Source organism: Meleagris gallopavo, chromosome 3, assembly GCF_000146605.3.
Source record: "Meleagris gallopavo isolate NT-WF06-2002-E0010 breed Aviagen turkey brand Nicholas breeding stock chromosome 3, Turkey_5.1, whole genome shotgun sequence".
NCBI lineage: Eukaryota > Metazoa > Chordata > Aves > Galliformes > Phasianidae > Meleagris > Meleagris gallopavo.
The window spans coordinates 64291873-64306689 of record NC_015013.2 but is presented as its reverse complement, the minus strand read 5'-3'; the positions used below and the strand labels follow the sequence as shown (position 1 = coordinate 64306689).

General features: G+C 36.9%; 1 protein-coding gene across 1 annotated transcript in view; it reads left to right on the top strand.

The window, feature by feature from the left end:
• Nucleotides 1–14817, top strand: part of LOC100547979 (junctophilin-1) — a 46002-nt gene that overhangs the window by 8581 nt on the left and 22604 nt on the right. Inside the window, exon 2 of the mRNA XM_031552960.1 lies at nucleotides 9693–9811. Coding sequence (XP_031408820.1) covers nucleotides 9693–9811 — 119 coding nt within the window. The remainder of the gene's footprint in view (nucleotides 1–9692; nucleotides 9812–14817) is intronic.

Here is a 14817-nt window from a genome sequence, read left to right as displayed (position 1 = left end):
AAGAGAGTTAATGTATACACATATACTAATTTATGCATGAGTTATCTATGTGTGAGAAATTTCTTTTAAAGCTACTAACTGTATTTTTTGTAATTATATTTGTTGCAAGCCTAGATTTTCTTCATGGTAGAGACAACAAAAACTGTGAAATAGCTGTCACCTGCCCTGTGTCTGAAATGATTGACTACCTCAAGGAAGTTGCAGCAAAGTGGGAGGTCGCTGTCTTCTCCCAAGTAACTAATGATAGAATAAAAGATAATGGCCTCAAGTTGCACCACAGGAGGCTCAAGTTGGATATTAGGAAAAATTTCTTCTCTGAAAGAGTGGTGGAGCATTGGAACAGGCTGCCCTAGGAGATGATGGAGTCACTCTCCCTGGAGATATTCAAGAAAGGTGGACGTAATTTACTGGGCATAATGGTGATGGGTTGACAGTTGGACTAGATGATTTTAGAGGACTTTTCCAAACTGAATGATTCTGTGTTTCTATGATTATTTCCAAGTGTAATTCTAACGTGGTCTTCATTTAAATGGAATTACATGTTTACAGATGTTCTCATTTGTTAAGATTTCAATTCCCTACAAAATGGTAATGATTGAAATAAGTTTATCCTAAGCTTTTGGAAAACAGACAGGCAACACAGTGGACTGGTTTTTTCCCCCATAGGTTTTAAAAAATTCTTATCCTAAAAAAGCATACCAATTCTATATAGAGAACAGATTAAGGAATACAGACATTGACAAGGACAATGTTTGGCCTGGTTTTCATGAATATGTTTGTTGATGAACGGAGCTTCTGAAAATTTTCTAGAATTATTCTAATTATAAATTATTTAAAATGTATTTTTCATATTTTATTTTATTTTTCTTATTTTTACAAGCACTTGAAAGTGATTAAATTCAGTAGAACGATGAAAAACACTATTGTTTAAGTTGAAAACAATCTCTTGATCCAAAGATACCTCCTAGTCTCTTCCTTTTTCTGCAAGCTGTTCTTCTTTTTCATCCAGCTGTATTCCTGGGATCGTGATTTGTTGTTGCTTTCTTATGAGCAGTATCTTGAAGAGCTGCCATATATTGGTATTGATGATAGCATTCTTGTCATACCTACCATTGTATTTCATTTGTCAGAGGTGTAGAGAGCAGTAAAGTTTAAAAATAAAATAAAATTTGGCAGGTGGAAAATGCAGTGCTCTAAATGCACCTTAGAAATGCTGTAGGCAAATGGTCACAGCAGTCCCTGAGTTCCCATTTCTTTTAGTGGGTTTACTTTTCGTGTGCTAAATCATTATTGCATGGAGTTCTTTTTCCTTGAAACTCATTTTTTGTGATGAAGGAAAGAGATGCATTTCTACCTCCTGTTTTTTTATATCATCAGGAGCAGCTGAAGCTCAAGAATGTACTTGTTTTTTTTATGCTTTCAGCTAGGTTCAGAAGTTGCTTTACTCAACCAGCATAGTTGGCCATGATGATCAGAAACAACAAATTGTTTGCTGGCAGATTTTCCTTTATCTTTTCCTAAAATCTCCTGTCTGCAGGAATTACTGTTAAGAGCCTACAAAACTGGAAGAAAGTATTACTCTCTAAGAAGACTTAGTAATAAAATCAGTTAGAATGTAGTCTGTCCCATGAAGAAGGATAGACAAACGTCAAGATATATACTTTAGATGTACTTAGGAGTTAGCAACATGAAAAGATACTGTCTGTGAAATCACCATTGGGAAAATTCCCTAGGAGCATACAGGAGTGGTTTTTGTCCACTGACTTGTAAGTTGCCCCCCAGGAGAACTTGTTTTCTGTGTGAAATTATGTTGCTCCTCTTGCTGAAATTGACAACTGTATCATCTTAAGATTTCTGTGCTAGTACTGAGATGAAGTACAATCAATAAGAAAGAAAAACTCTGCTCGTTCAAGCTTCTGACAGAGTAACGAATGATGATGAAAGTAAATACATCACATGAAGATGTGTATTATCCATGGGCAGATTGTCTGGTGTGAACATAAATAATGCCAGGCTAGTGGGACACCTAAGGTTAGGGAGAGTACAGTGTAATTGCAGCTTGTCTAGTGATGCTTTAACAGCAATCCAAAACCACTTTTTAAATTCTGACATCTGCACGTGAGGTTTTTTGCTGAACATGTGAGAATGCCTGCAGGGCTAGAAGAACAATAAGGGAAATAAGACTTGCAGCTCTATGTCAGAAGTGGATTTTCAGAAATACCATCTTTTTTGGGATGCTATCCCAAAAATAAATATAAACTATAGAAAACTGGTATAGATTATAGAAACAGTTACCTCAGCACCCTTAAACTGTGGAACAGTCCTGTTTTTATTAAAGGGGACCACAGGTATCTAAAGGAGTATGCAAACAGGTTTTAAACAAGTATTAAGAAGATTGAATCTGAGGTAAAAACATAGATTGATGTTCACAGTAAGATTATTTACATTCATAGGCACAGCAGAGTGCTCACACTGACCACTGCAGGAGTGGTCATCCATGCAGTACAGAGGATCAAACTGCAAATGTTTGAAGTTTCTGAGTGAGAGGGATGTCTCAAATGAGGCACTGACGTCAGATGTCTGAAATACGTAATGTAAACAGCCTCTAAATCATCTAATCTTGCTTCCTGTAAACAAAATACCATGTTATTTTTCTCAGAAAATGGATTAAAGTAAATTTTTAGTACACTGTCTAATATCATTTGCAAGACTTTGAAATCTTTTTTTACATAAAATTTATTCAAAGCATTTCAAAGTTGAGTACATCCAAATTTGTGTTCTAATGCTTGTACCAGCTGTGCCTTTCTGAAATGTTGGTCTTCTCCATTTTGTCTTCAACAATTTCCACTATTGACTATCCATGTGTACACCATGATAAGTGACTTCCCAGTGTTATTCCAATAATGACTAGATGTGAGATTACATAAGTTTACGTCAAGAAGCTTTTCTTTTCAGAACTTTGATTATTCTGTGATTCTGACATTTCCCTTCTTGAGACATAGATGAGTTGGGTATTGTTCCATCAGTGGTTTTGTGGATTCTGGGTTATGTTGCACAGCAATAACAAATTCTTGTTTACGCTTATTTTTTGTCTCTTAGTTGTAGAAAGATTACATTAAACCTTCCTTTTGCTGCAATGTGGGGCCATCCAAGCTGATCTCATATTCCTATGCCACTTTCCATGTTAGTCTCTCGTACTGGTGAGGTTTTTCCTTCCACAGTGCTCTGTTTCAGTACAGTTAAATGCAATGCTTTTTGAAGTTGTTATCCTTGAACTTTAGGATATAACACAATAAAATATCCTTCTGGGTTTTGTTTGAATCAGAAAGTTGTATAATCTGCCATCTCTAATACCGTATGCTTTAGATTTTATTGTGATGTTATAAAACTAAAATATTTCACTACTCTGGAGCAAAACCCAGTTTCTAAGATAAAATGCATGTTTCAACTTTTTATTTTGATGTCTTCTGGGTTACATTTTGAGGTGCGTCAGTGAATTAGCTTTTAAGCCATTTTGATATGCCTTATTTTAATTGGACATAGTTTGTGCTATTTAATTATTTTGCCATAGGATAAAAAATTAGAAACCTTGAAAAAAAACCAAGTATGTTAAGTCAAGGCAATCTTGATAAAGTATTAGGCCTGTTATCATTATATATGTATGAAGTGTTTGGCAAAATCTACTTTTTGTTAAGGCACGGTTTCTGGCGTTGTATGCTGTTAGCCTATAAATCTTTGTGGATGTAAATTCTGTTTATTTATGCTGTTATTTATGCTCAGGACTGACATCTGGCAAACTAGTCAGTACCCTCAGGTTATTTTCTCAAGTGCTCAAACCAGATTGACTGTCTGCCAATTCTATGGACTTTCATCCATTTTTCATGAGTTTTTAAGAAAAAGTAGTATTTTTTCTGTTCTTCTAATATGGAATAGAACTGGGAGGGGGAAAAAAAAAAAGCAGAAACAAATTGAGACTGGAAAAGAGGAGTTTGCAAAAGCAAAATCCATTAGGTAAGATTATGTGGGCCAAGGTTCCAGCCTTTGCATATAATGCAAACAATTATATGCCTGTGCATATAATAGCTCTGCTTATGCTTCACTACGTGAAAGTTTGCTAGTAGCGCCAAGCTAGTCCAGTCCTTGAGTGAAGTCAGTTCGTTGAGAGGGAACAGCTTCTTGAAACTGAAATCTAGCAAGACACAAAGGAGATTAATCAAATAAAGTACTTCAGAGAGCTTAAGTTGTGGCTCTCTTGATTGAAGACACATGCTTCATTTGGTCAGTTCAGTATGCACTTCATAAGCACTTTAAGTTTCTCAGTGACACAAAGTTCTCATGTTGCAATATCTGTACATAATTCTTTTACTGCTCTGTTTCTCTGAAACTCCCATTTCTTGTTGATATTCAGTGACGTAGCCTCACTTCTGAGCTATTCTACAGTACTGAGTTGCTGAGCCTAGAGTTCCTAAGTAACTCTGTATAGTTGTGCACAGACATAACTTTATCCTACTGTAAGAGAATAGTTTTCCACTCAGTATTATCACTGAAAGAAGATGAGCAAGATGATTAGTGCACTTGATAAATGACAATCTCTCAATTGCCGTGTCAAAAAATGCATAGTTGGAAATAGGGTAAAAAAAAATTACTGAAGAATTATTCCTTCAAAATTTTCTACTAATCATGATCTCTTCTCCTTGAAACTCTTTTGATATCTATAGGAATGTTGCAGAGTTCAACCTCCAAAAGATAAAAGAAAAGGTTGTAAAATTTCATACATGGAAAAAAAAAGCAACGAATAGCATAGAATTCTTTGCTTACTAGAAAAAATAAGTGAATTTTAGAATTGAGGGAAAAGGGGACTTTTTTAATAGAATTCCAGTTTCAGAAGGGATGATAAAGGTGGTAAGGTGCAATATATGAAGTTAGTCAGACAAACCTGAAGATTGCCATAAATTAAACACATAGGTCTCTCTGAAATTAATGTATCTTATTTGTTTCCATGGAAACTGTAATGGATACAAAGGGCACAATAACACTGTTTGGTAGAACAAATTCTCGGCTACAAAACACTGTTTTTCGACATAGTCACCAGCATTAACTATGCATTTTTGCCAGTAAATGTAGTGATCAGATGTGATGGTTTGTCCAGGTTCTGGGAAATCCAGAAGGATCGCCCCGTTCCTTTCCCAAAGTGCAGTGCACATCAGTTTATGTGTCACCCCTCCATAGACTGCCATTCTGATTCTGTCTCACATCTGTGACACCATGCCTCGTCACTGGTAATTACATGATCCAGGAAACTGTCACCTTCAGCCTCGTGTTGGTTCAGTGGGTCCTGCCAAACTTGCATATGGTGTTCTTTCTGTTCCCTTGTGAAGCATTTGTGAGACCTATTTGGTGCAAACTTTGTGATATTCCAGTGTTGCCACCACTGTTTCCAATGCATTTATGCCATGTTCCCTAGTTGTAACCCTCTGATTCACATGGCTGAGCTGATCAAGACACTGTTCATTTCATGGTGTGGCAGCTGCGGATGGCATTCAAAATGCTGCTCTTTCACATCGCTGTCACCACTGCTGAAATACACCATCCACCACCTCACAGTGCTCACGTCCACTGTTTGGTCTCCAGAAACATGCACGAAGCATCAGTGAATGTCCATGGGTACCGGTTTTTCCGCGTGAAGGAGTTCAGTGACACACCTTTGCTTCAGACACACTTCCATGTCAGACACCATTTTGTCAAACTGCCCTTCAACTGCCATCTGTCGCATGGCAACAAAATGGAATGGAATGTTGATGGGTTCAACCTCTACTACCATAGCAACAACATCTCCCTCTGATGTCATGGGCCGACATAATAAAATAGGAGGCATTACTTTCTGAGCAGCCCTTGTATATCTCTGAGTATTTTATGCAGGTTTAAACTTTACTGATTTATTTATTTTTTTACAATATGGAAACCTGTTAGAAACATTATTAAGATTATTAATTTACAATAATTTGTATTTAGGAACATAATTATGGTTCATATATTTGGCAAACTGAAATGTGAGAAAATTGTATGTGTCAAATAATACTCAGCAAGCTTTATGTTGGAATCCCTGTGCTTAAAATAAGCTGAAAGATGAATGAAAGAAAGTAAATATATTGCTTACATTTTCACTTGACAGTGACTGGACATGAATTACAAATACGTTGAAGGATATCATGGGAATACAAAATAATCTCAAGGGTAATTGACAGTTCTAAATGGAGTTTAAATTTAGATAAATATTACATAATGCATTCAAGACAAATGGTATTATATAGAAGCATTGTTGCTACAGAATGCTAGATAATGTTTAAGCTCTTCAGCCCTCACTATTCCCCCTCCAAGTCACTTTTGAGACATAAGTACATGGAAATCTGCTTGTAGCGTTGCTGGAAGGGGACACAGTATGATCCCCTCCAACTCTGTGCTTATAATCCCTTGAGTGTAGCTCAGAATCCATCTATATATTTACCAATGCAACCAACCAGAGAATAAAAAAGATACTAGTAGCAGTACCAGTTGTTCCACAGTCTAGAAAGCTTAGGCTTTCAGAATCTGACTCTGAAAGGAGTCTAAATGAAGTTTCTACTAATAGTAGTTACGCAGTTAATCACTGGTCCTGCGGCCCTTATTCAATCATGATGTAGGCTGGTATGTTTACAGGCTCCACATACCATACCAGTGCTATGTCTGAACTTGTGGCTGTTGCTGTGGGTTCATTTTTTAATGTAAGTACAGCCTGATTCCTGTAACAGATATAACTGTGAATGCATTTAAGACTACAGTGAACTCATCAGTTAGGTGGCACACTGTCCCTCAAAATGTGCAGCTGAAAAAATGCCAATGAAAAAGCTGAAAAATTATTTGAGTCTGACAGAAGTGAGCGTGCAGGAAGTAAAAAAAAAAAATCCAACTATATGATTGCAAATTGAAACAAAAAAGTACATGCTGCCAATTAGTAAAGTATCCTGACACCAAGGTGGTAGAAAGCAAATAGCATAAAGTGAAAAGCACGTGTTCACAGCTGGAATGCACAGCTCTGTTAGATACAAAAGCCAGACTCTGCCCATTTCTTCTGTTCTTTCTCCATTTGCCAAGTATCGTGCTGGTGCTCACTGAAGAGGCCATTAGAGAGATGTCTCAGCATGGCCATGAGCAGACATTGCTGTTTGGCTGGCAGAAGGCCTGCTTGGGAGCATGGACACTGGTACTGCTCTTCTGTCTCTGCTCTCCTGTAGCTCGTGCTGCCTCTTCCCTCTCTGCTGTGGATTTTTTGGGTATCGGCAGCACACATCTCAGCAACCACTCCATCCTGATCTGCTAGGGCTCCTGACTGCTGGTATGAAAGCAGCAGAACAGCAGGAATTCATAGGTTAAAAAAAATGAAAGGTCTGAGTAGCCAAGCAAGGCAGCATTCGTTTACCTTCTGTTCCCGTGTGCTCCTGCTGTGGCTTGCTTCCGCCCAGCTGCATGTGGCCAAGCATCACTAGCTCATTATCTGTGACTCCGTTCAGTGCCTCTGCCACTTTCATACATGCTTAGACTGGATGTGTCATTTGCTTCTTGGCTATAATACTACAGAAAATTCACATCAATAAACAACTAGCAGTACAGTTTTCCAATACTCGTCATTTAGTATATAAGCTTTTAAAATGTCTACTGCAGCTGTGACAATAGCATTAGACTATTCTTACATGAGAATTGTCTGGTTGTTCTGTGATCACAATAGGATGATCAGAGTCTAGTTTATCCATGTGCAGACATTATTGTCTCATAAAACAGTGTCCCAGTGCTATGATTGCTTCATTAGGTTTATGCTACATAGACATAATTATGCAGGAACTAAGAATAGCTCATCTAATTGAAAATAATGATTATAGAGAAAGAACAGTTTTGATTACTGTTACTAAGCAAGTACATACCGTACAACCATTCATGAACTGCACAGAGTACATATGGGATTATACAGTGTGTTTGTTTTGATTAACAGTTTCTTTCCTGATACTGACTACAAGTATCTTTTTTTTAGAGACCAAGGGGACCGATGAGAAGGCAACTTGAGATGATATTTATCCATTAAATTATGACAAGCTAAGCTTTGAAATAACATTTAGCATTTATCCCCATACACGTTTTAGGGAGGACATAAATAAATCTTCTCTGGGCACCACAGATGAAACTGTGGGATTTTTTTATGTTTGTGTTTATACTAGAACCCTGTGGGATTAAGTGTCTTTTTAGAAATGCAAAGTTTACCATGCTGTTAATCTCCTACTCATACAAGTCAGTGCTAACTTGTAATTCTTCCTTTGTCTGAAACATACAGAACTTTTCTTTATTCCTTGAAAATAAAACTGAATTTTTAGATAGAAGTAATAGAAAATTTGAGGGTTTCATTTATTTTATTTCTTTTAAATAAAATTGCCAGGCCCATGGTTGCTTTTATTGTCTTCCTAATTTACTCTTACTTCAATTTTCAGCAAGAGCACAGTAAGAAAACTCCTGAGATGATGAAATTGAATATAACTGTTTCAGAAATGTTATGCATATCTTGAGTAGGTCTGAAAAACTGCTGTTTTTGCTATGTTTAGCTTCCCCTTAGTTCTAATGAACCATTTTATAGCTCTAGGCTATCTGCTGGCACTGAAAGACACAGCCAGTGCTGCCATCAGGGATTTTTAAACAGATGACCATTTAAAAATGAACTGATGTAAGAAGATGGGAGGAAAAGCAATGCGATCACGCAGTAACGCAGCAATCTATTTGCACAGTCTGAAGTGAGAGGCATTTGACAAGCTATTCTTAAGACTTTTTAAGAAAAACAGAAGGAAAAAAAGAGAGAAGCTGAGGGCAGATTACTTCATGAAAATATTCTGAACTGTTTTCTTGACTTTTGAAAGTTGCCTTTTCCACACTGTTTTGGATTTGAAATTCAGTGAATTAGAAGAATGTAAGCATGTTAATTCTCCATTTATACAAATGCCTATTGAAGTATCAGACATGAGTTTTTGATCCCATTCATTTCCAAAGTAGCCTGACTGTGGGAGACATTCTCAAATTTTTGGGCGAGCGTACCACAAATTTGCTTTTTACCCGACGTTGATCATTAACTTTGAAATTGTATCATAGAATCATCAAATTATATAGAATGGTTTGAACTGAAATGGATCTCAAGTATCATCAAGTCCCAACCCCTCTGGCACAGACAGGAAATGTTGTAAAAGTGTTGTGTTTTTTTTAAAGGCATTCTGGAATCTCTCAGAAGATTGTGTGTCCTGGTCTCAGAGCTCCCTGTTCAGGAGTGTAGTGTCCCAGTCTGACCTCCTGTAAACTTTGTGTTCCGTGTATTAACATTTGACCATATAATCATCATATCTGTTTCATTTAGGTACTTCTTATTTTCCTACTTAGAAAGTTTATAAAGCTGGGTTGTAAATTGCGTATCTACAAGTAAATATGATACAAGGATAAGCAGGGCTGAATAACTGAGAAGAGTAATTTGTATGCTTTGATTTGCAGTTGTAGAGAGCATGTGGGCATAGCAATGTACTGTGCAGTACAGTGTACAGTAGCTAAGGGAAGCAATACTTTATTCTCTCATTATTGGTGCAGCATATAAAAGACACCTCTGCATATAACTTGTTTTCTACTCTGTACAGAACTGCACATGCAAGAGCTAAAGCTGATGCTGCGGATCAGGCTGCTCAGTCTGCTCGTCAGGAATGTGATATTGCAAGAGCAGTTGCCAGAGAACTTTCACCAAATTTCTACCAACCAGGTAATTGTAGATTGGTTTTGGTTTGTGGCCAGTCTTTCTTCCTCACAATAAAATGATTCTTATGTTAAATATTAAATACTATTCCATTTTGAATGTTGTCATTTTTTCAGATACAGTAGTTAGGTAGTGAAGATTGCATGTTGCCCCAGATTTTGTTTTCATTTTTTGATTATTTGTTAATATTGCTTTGTATTAAAAAATGAAGTGTCAAAAAGTTGGAATCAGGCTTACAGCTTTGGCTGGTTAATAGCTTATTCAAGATGATAGCACTAAGACATCAGAGAACATAAATAAACAGAAATTGAGGTTGTTTCTATGTGTTACTAGGAGAAGGGTTGAGGCTTACAAGTCTTACGGTCTACCTTTGTATCCAGGTTTAAATGTGTTTTTCTTGGGTGACCTTGTGTCACATGGGTGACCAGAATTCTAGACAATGCTCTACAGAAGTATTTTGAGTAGTAAGACTTTACTACTTTAACATGATATCAGTATGTACCTTTCACTGTGGGAAATCACTTCTATACAACCTTGTCTCTGGATTCATCATATTAGCGGCCCATATTTACTCCCATGATACTGAAATCGTTTTCTTTTTTTCATTATTTCATTCTTTCATCAGTTGATGAACTTCCAGTCTATAGTAGCAGTTCATCTCATTAGTCATAAGTTAAGAAATCCTAATTTTAGTCATGCTAAGAATCACAGAATAGCCAGGGTTGGAAGGGACCTCAAAGATCATGAATCTCCAACCCACTTGCCACATGCAGGGCCATCAACCTCCCCATTTAATACTAGACCAGGCTGCCCAGGGCCCCATCCAATCTGGCTTTGAACACCTCCAGGATGGGACATCCACAACCTCTCTGGGCAGCCTGTTCCAGGCTGAGAACTAATAGCGGGGACCCTGTGAAAGGAGAACTTGGTTGAAGATAAAAATGAGGGAGTTAAAGCACCTGGATTGAAAGTATTTCAAAGCTGCTAAGCCCCTAAAACAAAGAAATGGCTAGAGGACTCAAGAGAAAATATAAGTACATGATGGTATGAAATGCGACACCAATAAATTCATCAGAAAAAGTTTTCATTTGTACTAAGTTGTCTTGAAAATAACTTGTGGTGGGAAAATGTAATTTTTCTCTGTAAGCTTAAAGAGCTTTGAGTGATCAGGAGGTATGCTGTCAGTAAGGAGTAAATGTATGTAGCAAACCAACAAGAAAGAGAGAAAATTTAAAGTATACACACTTTTCTGTAAAAAAGTTAAGCATTTGTCTAAAGAAGTGATTTCTGTATTACCTAAGGTCTAGGTGCATTTAAATAAATATGAAAATCTTTGATAAAGCTCTCAAATTTCAGATTTTTAATATGAGACACTCTGGGCTATATATCCTAGTATTACACACAATTTATAATTACAGTGAATATTCATAAGTCGTTGTACCATGACAGTTCTCACTTCCCAATTGCTTTTCTCTCTTGTGTTACGTTCATTAAAACATTCATCAAGAACTGCCAAGAGGTTCTAGCTTTTTAATGTAGCTCGAAATGAGATTGAAATGAGAACAAAGTGGTAGGAAGCAAAGTAGCATTCAGTAGGTATGAATAATAGTGTCAGTCTGAATCAAGAAGATTGAAGCACTATAGAAATCTTCGAATTTAGTTTGCCAGTAAATAATTACCTTAATATTTGCATATTGGGAAAACAAGTATGATTGGAAAGATCTAAGCCATAGTCTAAGTGGTCATAAGCCTACAAGGAGCTGTTTCATGTAAGCTTGTTCAGCTGGGACTCAGGAAAAATTCTACTTCTATTCAGCTATAGCAGAGATTTGGCTAGTGATTGATAGCTGTAACGATGGCATATCTTTGCAGAGTGCTATCCGCAAGGCTGTAGGTTTCGTAGATTGAACAAATGTTCCAGTCTTGATAGAGACCAGACTTTACAGGCCTTTTTATTACCAAATAAAACAAATTTTGAGAAATGCCAGTGCTGACCTGTTTGTTTCCTCCAGGCATCACTAAACTTGCAGATGTGTCAGAAAAGAGCGTATCAGGACAGGAAACAAATGAAACCTGAGCCATTTTCTCATTCAAAGGAGTCATCTAGGGACAGTTTGAGATTTTCTTTGCTTAGAGAAAAACAATAAAGGCTGTTTTGTGTCACTTGTTAAAGCCTAGAGAAGGGTAAATGACTAATGGAAGATGTAATAGAAAAGAAAGGCTTTTGGCACCCAGTAAAAAGGGGGAAGATTGTTCTAATCTTGAACAAGTTTAATGGATGTGACTGACCTATTTATGCTAAATTCTACAAGGCATCTCTAGCATTTACTCTTGTAAACATGCTGTCAGGAGGTAAACTAAAGTATGAACTTACACAGGCTGGACAGCTAAGCTGTACTTGTCTGTATGCATACATATCCTGCAGCAAATGTATGCTGTTCTTTCATTCAGTTTGAATGAATAACATTTGATTACATGAAAGAGGGTCAAACTACTTTGCTGCAGGGTAAGAGTCTGGGCACTTTACCATGGAGCAATTAAATTCAAATCTGAATTGTTTTATGGCAGATTATTTGTCAAGCCAACCAGCTACTTGAAGAATACACAATGCTCACCAGAAAATTCTTCCAGCCTTTGACCTCCTGAGCAAGGCGTGAGAGCAATCAAGAAGCAGTTTAATGGTTAACCCATGCTAGAAAGGTGAACAGAATTTTAGATGAAATATATGAACAGCAAATGAAAATTTTCTAATAAAAAGAATTATTAGTATTTATCACCGTTATTTCCTATAATGTTAGGGTACTGTTACAGAAATAGAATTACTGAACATTTTGCAATAAAGTTTCAGAAATAAAAGCATTTCAAGCAGTAGGAAATTTCTGCAGATTTCTAATGTCTTAAAGAGAAACTGTGTTTTAAACTTTCTTTTGACCAGATGTTGATGTCTGTAACCTCAGAAGAAAGCACATTCTCCTCATCTTCCTTCTCTCTGCCATCTCCATCTCCTCCAGTTCACTAAATGCAAACTCCATATGGACAGGAAGGAGAGATTTCTTCCTGGTGCTAATTAACAGGAATGTTCTGGCTAAGCGCATGTGGATGAGGCCAGATATTTTTATTTAAGAAGCCAATTACAGTGAACATTTTTCCCTGATTAACAGATATGCTATCAGTTTGTGCCTGAAAGCGAAAGGAAGTTCACTAGTTATTCTTAGTCATATAAAAGTCTCTTCAGTTTTTTTAAGTGATTTGACAAACTGCTACATCATCCTCAAGCAACTGTTGTCTAGATTCTTCCTGTGACACCTCTTCTCTACAATTTATTGCTTCCATCTTCTTTTTGCACGTCTGGAGAATCTACAGAAGTATACAAAAGCACTTGAGTTGTATCTGATATTCAAAGTAATAAGATAGGCTAAAAGAAAAGGTGGGCTTCAAGCATTGTTCTTGTTCTGTTTTTTCTAACTGTTGGCTAACCACATGACTTCCAAATTTATCACCAGTCCTGCCAAGTCCTAGATATGGGTGCCCCCACCCACATCTTTTGTCCTGCTCAGTATGAGGACTTCTTGGCATTCTGCACCCATCCTGCCGCACTGACAAACACAGATGCTGGCTCAGCTTACTCCCCAGACCTCCTGAATGCACCTGGGACAAAGAACAGGCTTGGGAGAAAGCAAAGGAAGGAGAGGTTGCAAATGAACTAATTTCATTTTTCCAGGATGCTTTCTCAGTTTTTCCAACATAATTTTGAGTGACATAATGAAGTGACTTGCTTAGGGGGAGGGAAAAAAGCTCATAATTAACTTTTTAAGCTAATAATAGAGAGCCAATTTCCTGTAGAGAAGTAAAGCTATTGAAATCACTGTAATTTTGTCTGGCTTCTATTAAGTACTGAACTAGTTAATTTACCTCTAGATACAACTTGTGGATTGCCTAGTAAAGGCTATCAAATCTGTCTGCAAAGCTAGCTGGACAGTCAGGCAGCTAGCCTGAGCTAACTGCAGTTTTGTCACTGCTAAGTTGCTATCTTGCAGTACCTTCGTAAAAGCTAGCCTTAGGTATACCTCTCTGAGCTGCCACTACAGGAAGTATGAAAGAAAGAGGTCGGTGCTACCTTACAGTTTTAATTGCCTCCTTTTTCCTGTTCAAAATTACTCGTTTGCCCCCAAAAAGAAGCCCTAACTCCAGGACACAGAACTGGACCACTACTGTTCTGCTCCAATAAATTTATATATTGGTCTGTCCAAGTGTCTATTAGCCAAGGACAAGATGAATTAGGGTCTATCACATGGGAGTATTATCATAGCAGTCAACATTTCCGTTATAAACACTATTTATAACTACATCATAAATATTTGTTCCATGTTGAAGTTCAGCTAACAAAATCTATACTGTGAAAACTTTTCTTACAGTGTGAAATTTCACTAGAGGATAGTAATTTATTTTAAAAGAATTTTATTATACTAGTGCATATTTGAATTATATTGAAAAAGGGTCTTATTTTTTAAACACATGATATGGGTTATACAGTGGTTGTTGGTGCATCCAGTTCTATTTGAACCACATCAATTAACACTTGTTGCTATGGGCTCCTTTGATTTTGTTTCTACAGGAAATTGAGAGTTATAGATATAGATATATTATAGATATATATAGATATATAGGAAACGGTAGAACGCTGGAAAAAAAAGATCTTTACAGCGGCATTCCATATTTGCCAGTGCCTGAAAAATAGATGGCTAACATGCAGAACAGAAAATCTGCAATACAGCATAAGTAGAGAGAGTTTAGAGACAGAGATCTAAAAAAGATTTACGGGATTTGGATTATAGACCTGAGTAATGTAGACAAATGTCGTATTTTTTAGAATGCTGTAGAAGATCACGGTGAGAATTTGGAGAGGGTGAAGATTTCTAAATTTTAGTCTTGTTACAGCTATTTACTCAGATCTTAATCTAAACAGATGGCAAATCTGGAGCTGAAACATAAGCAGCATAGAATTGGTAGTT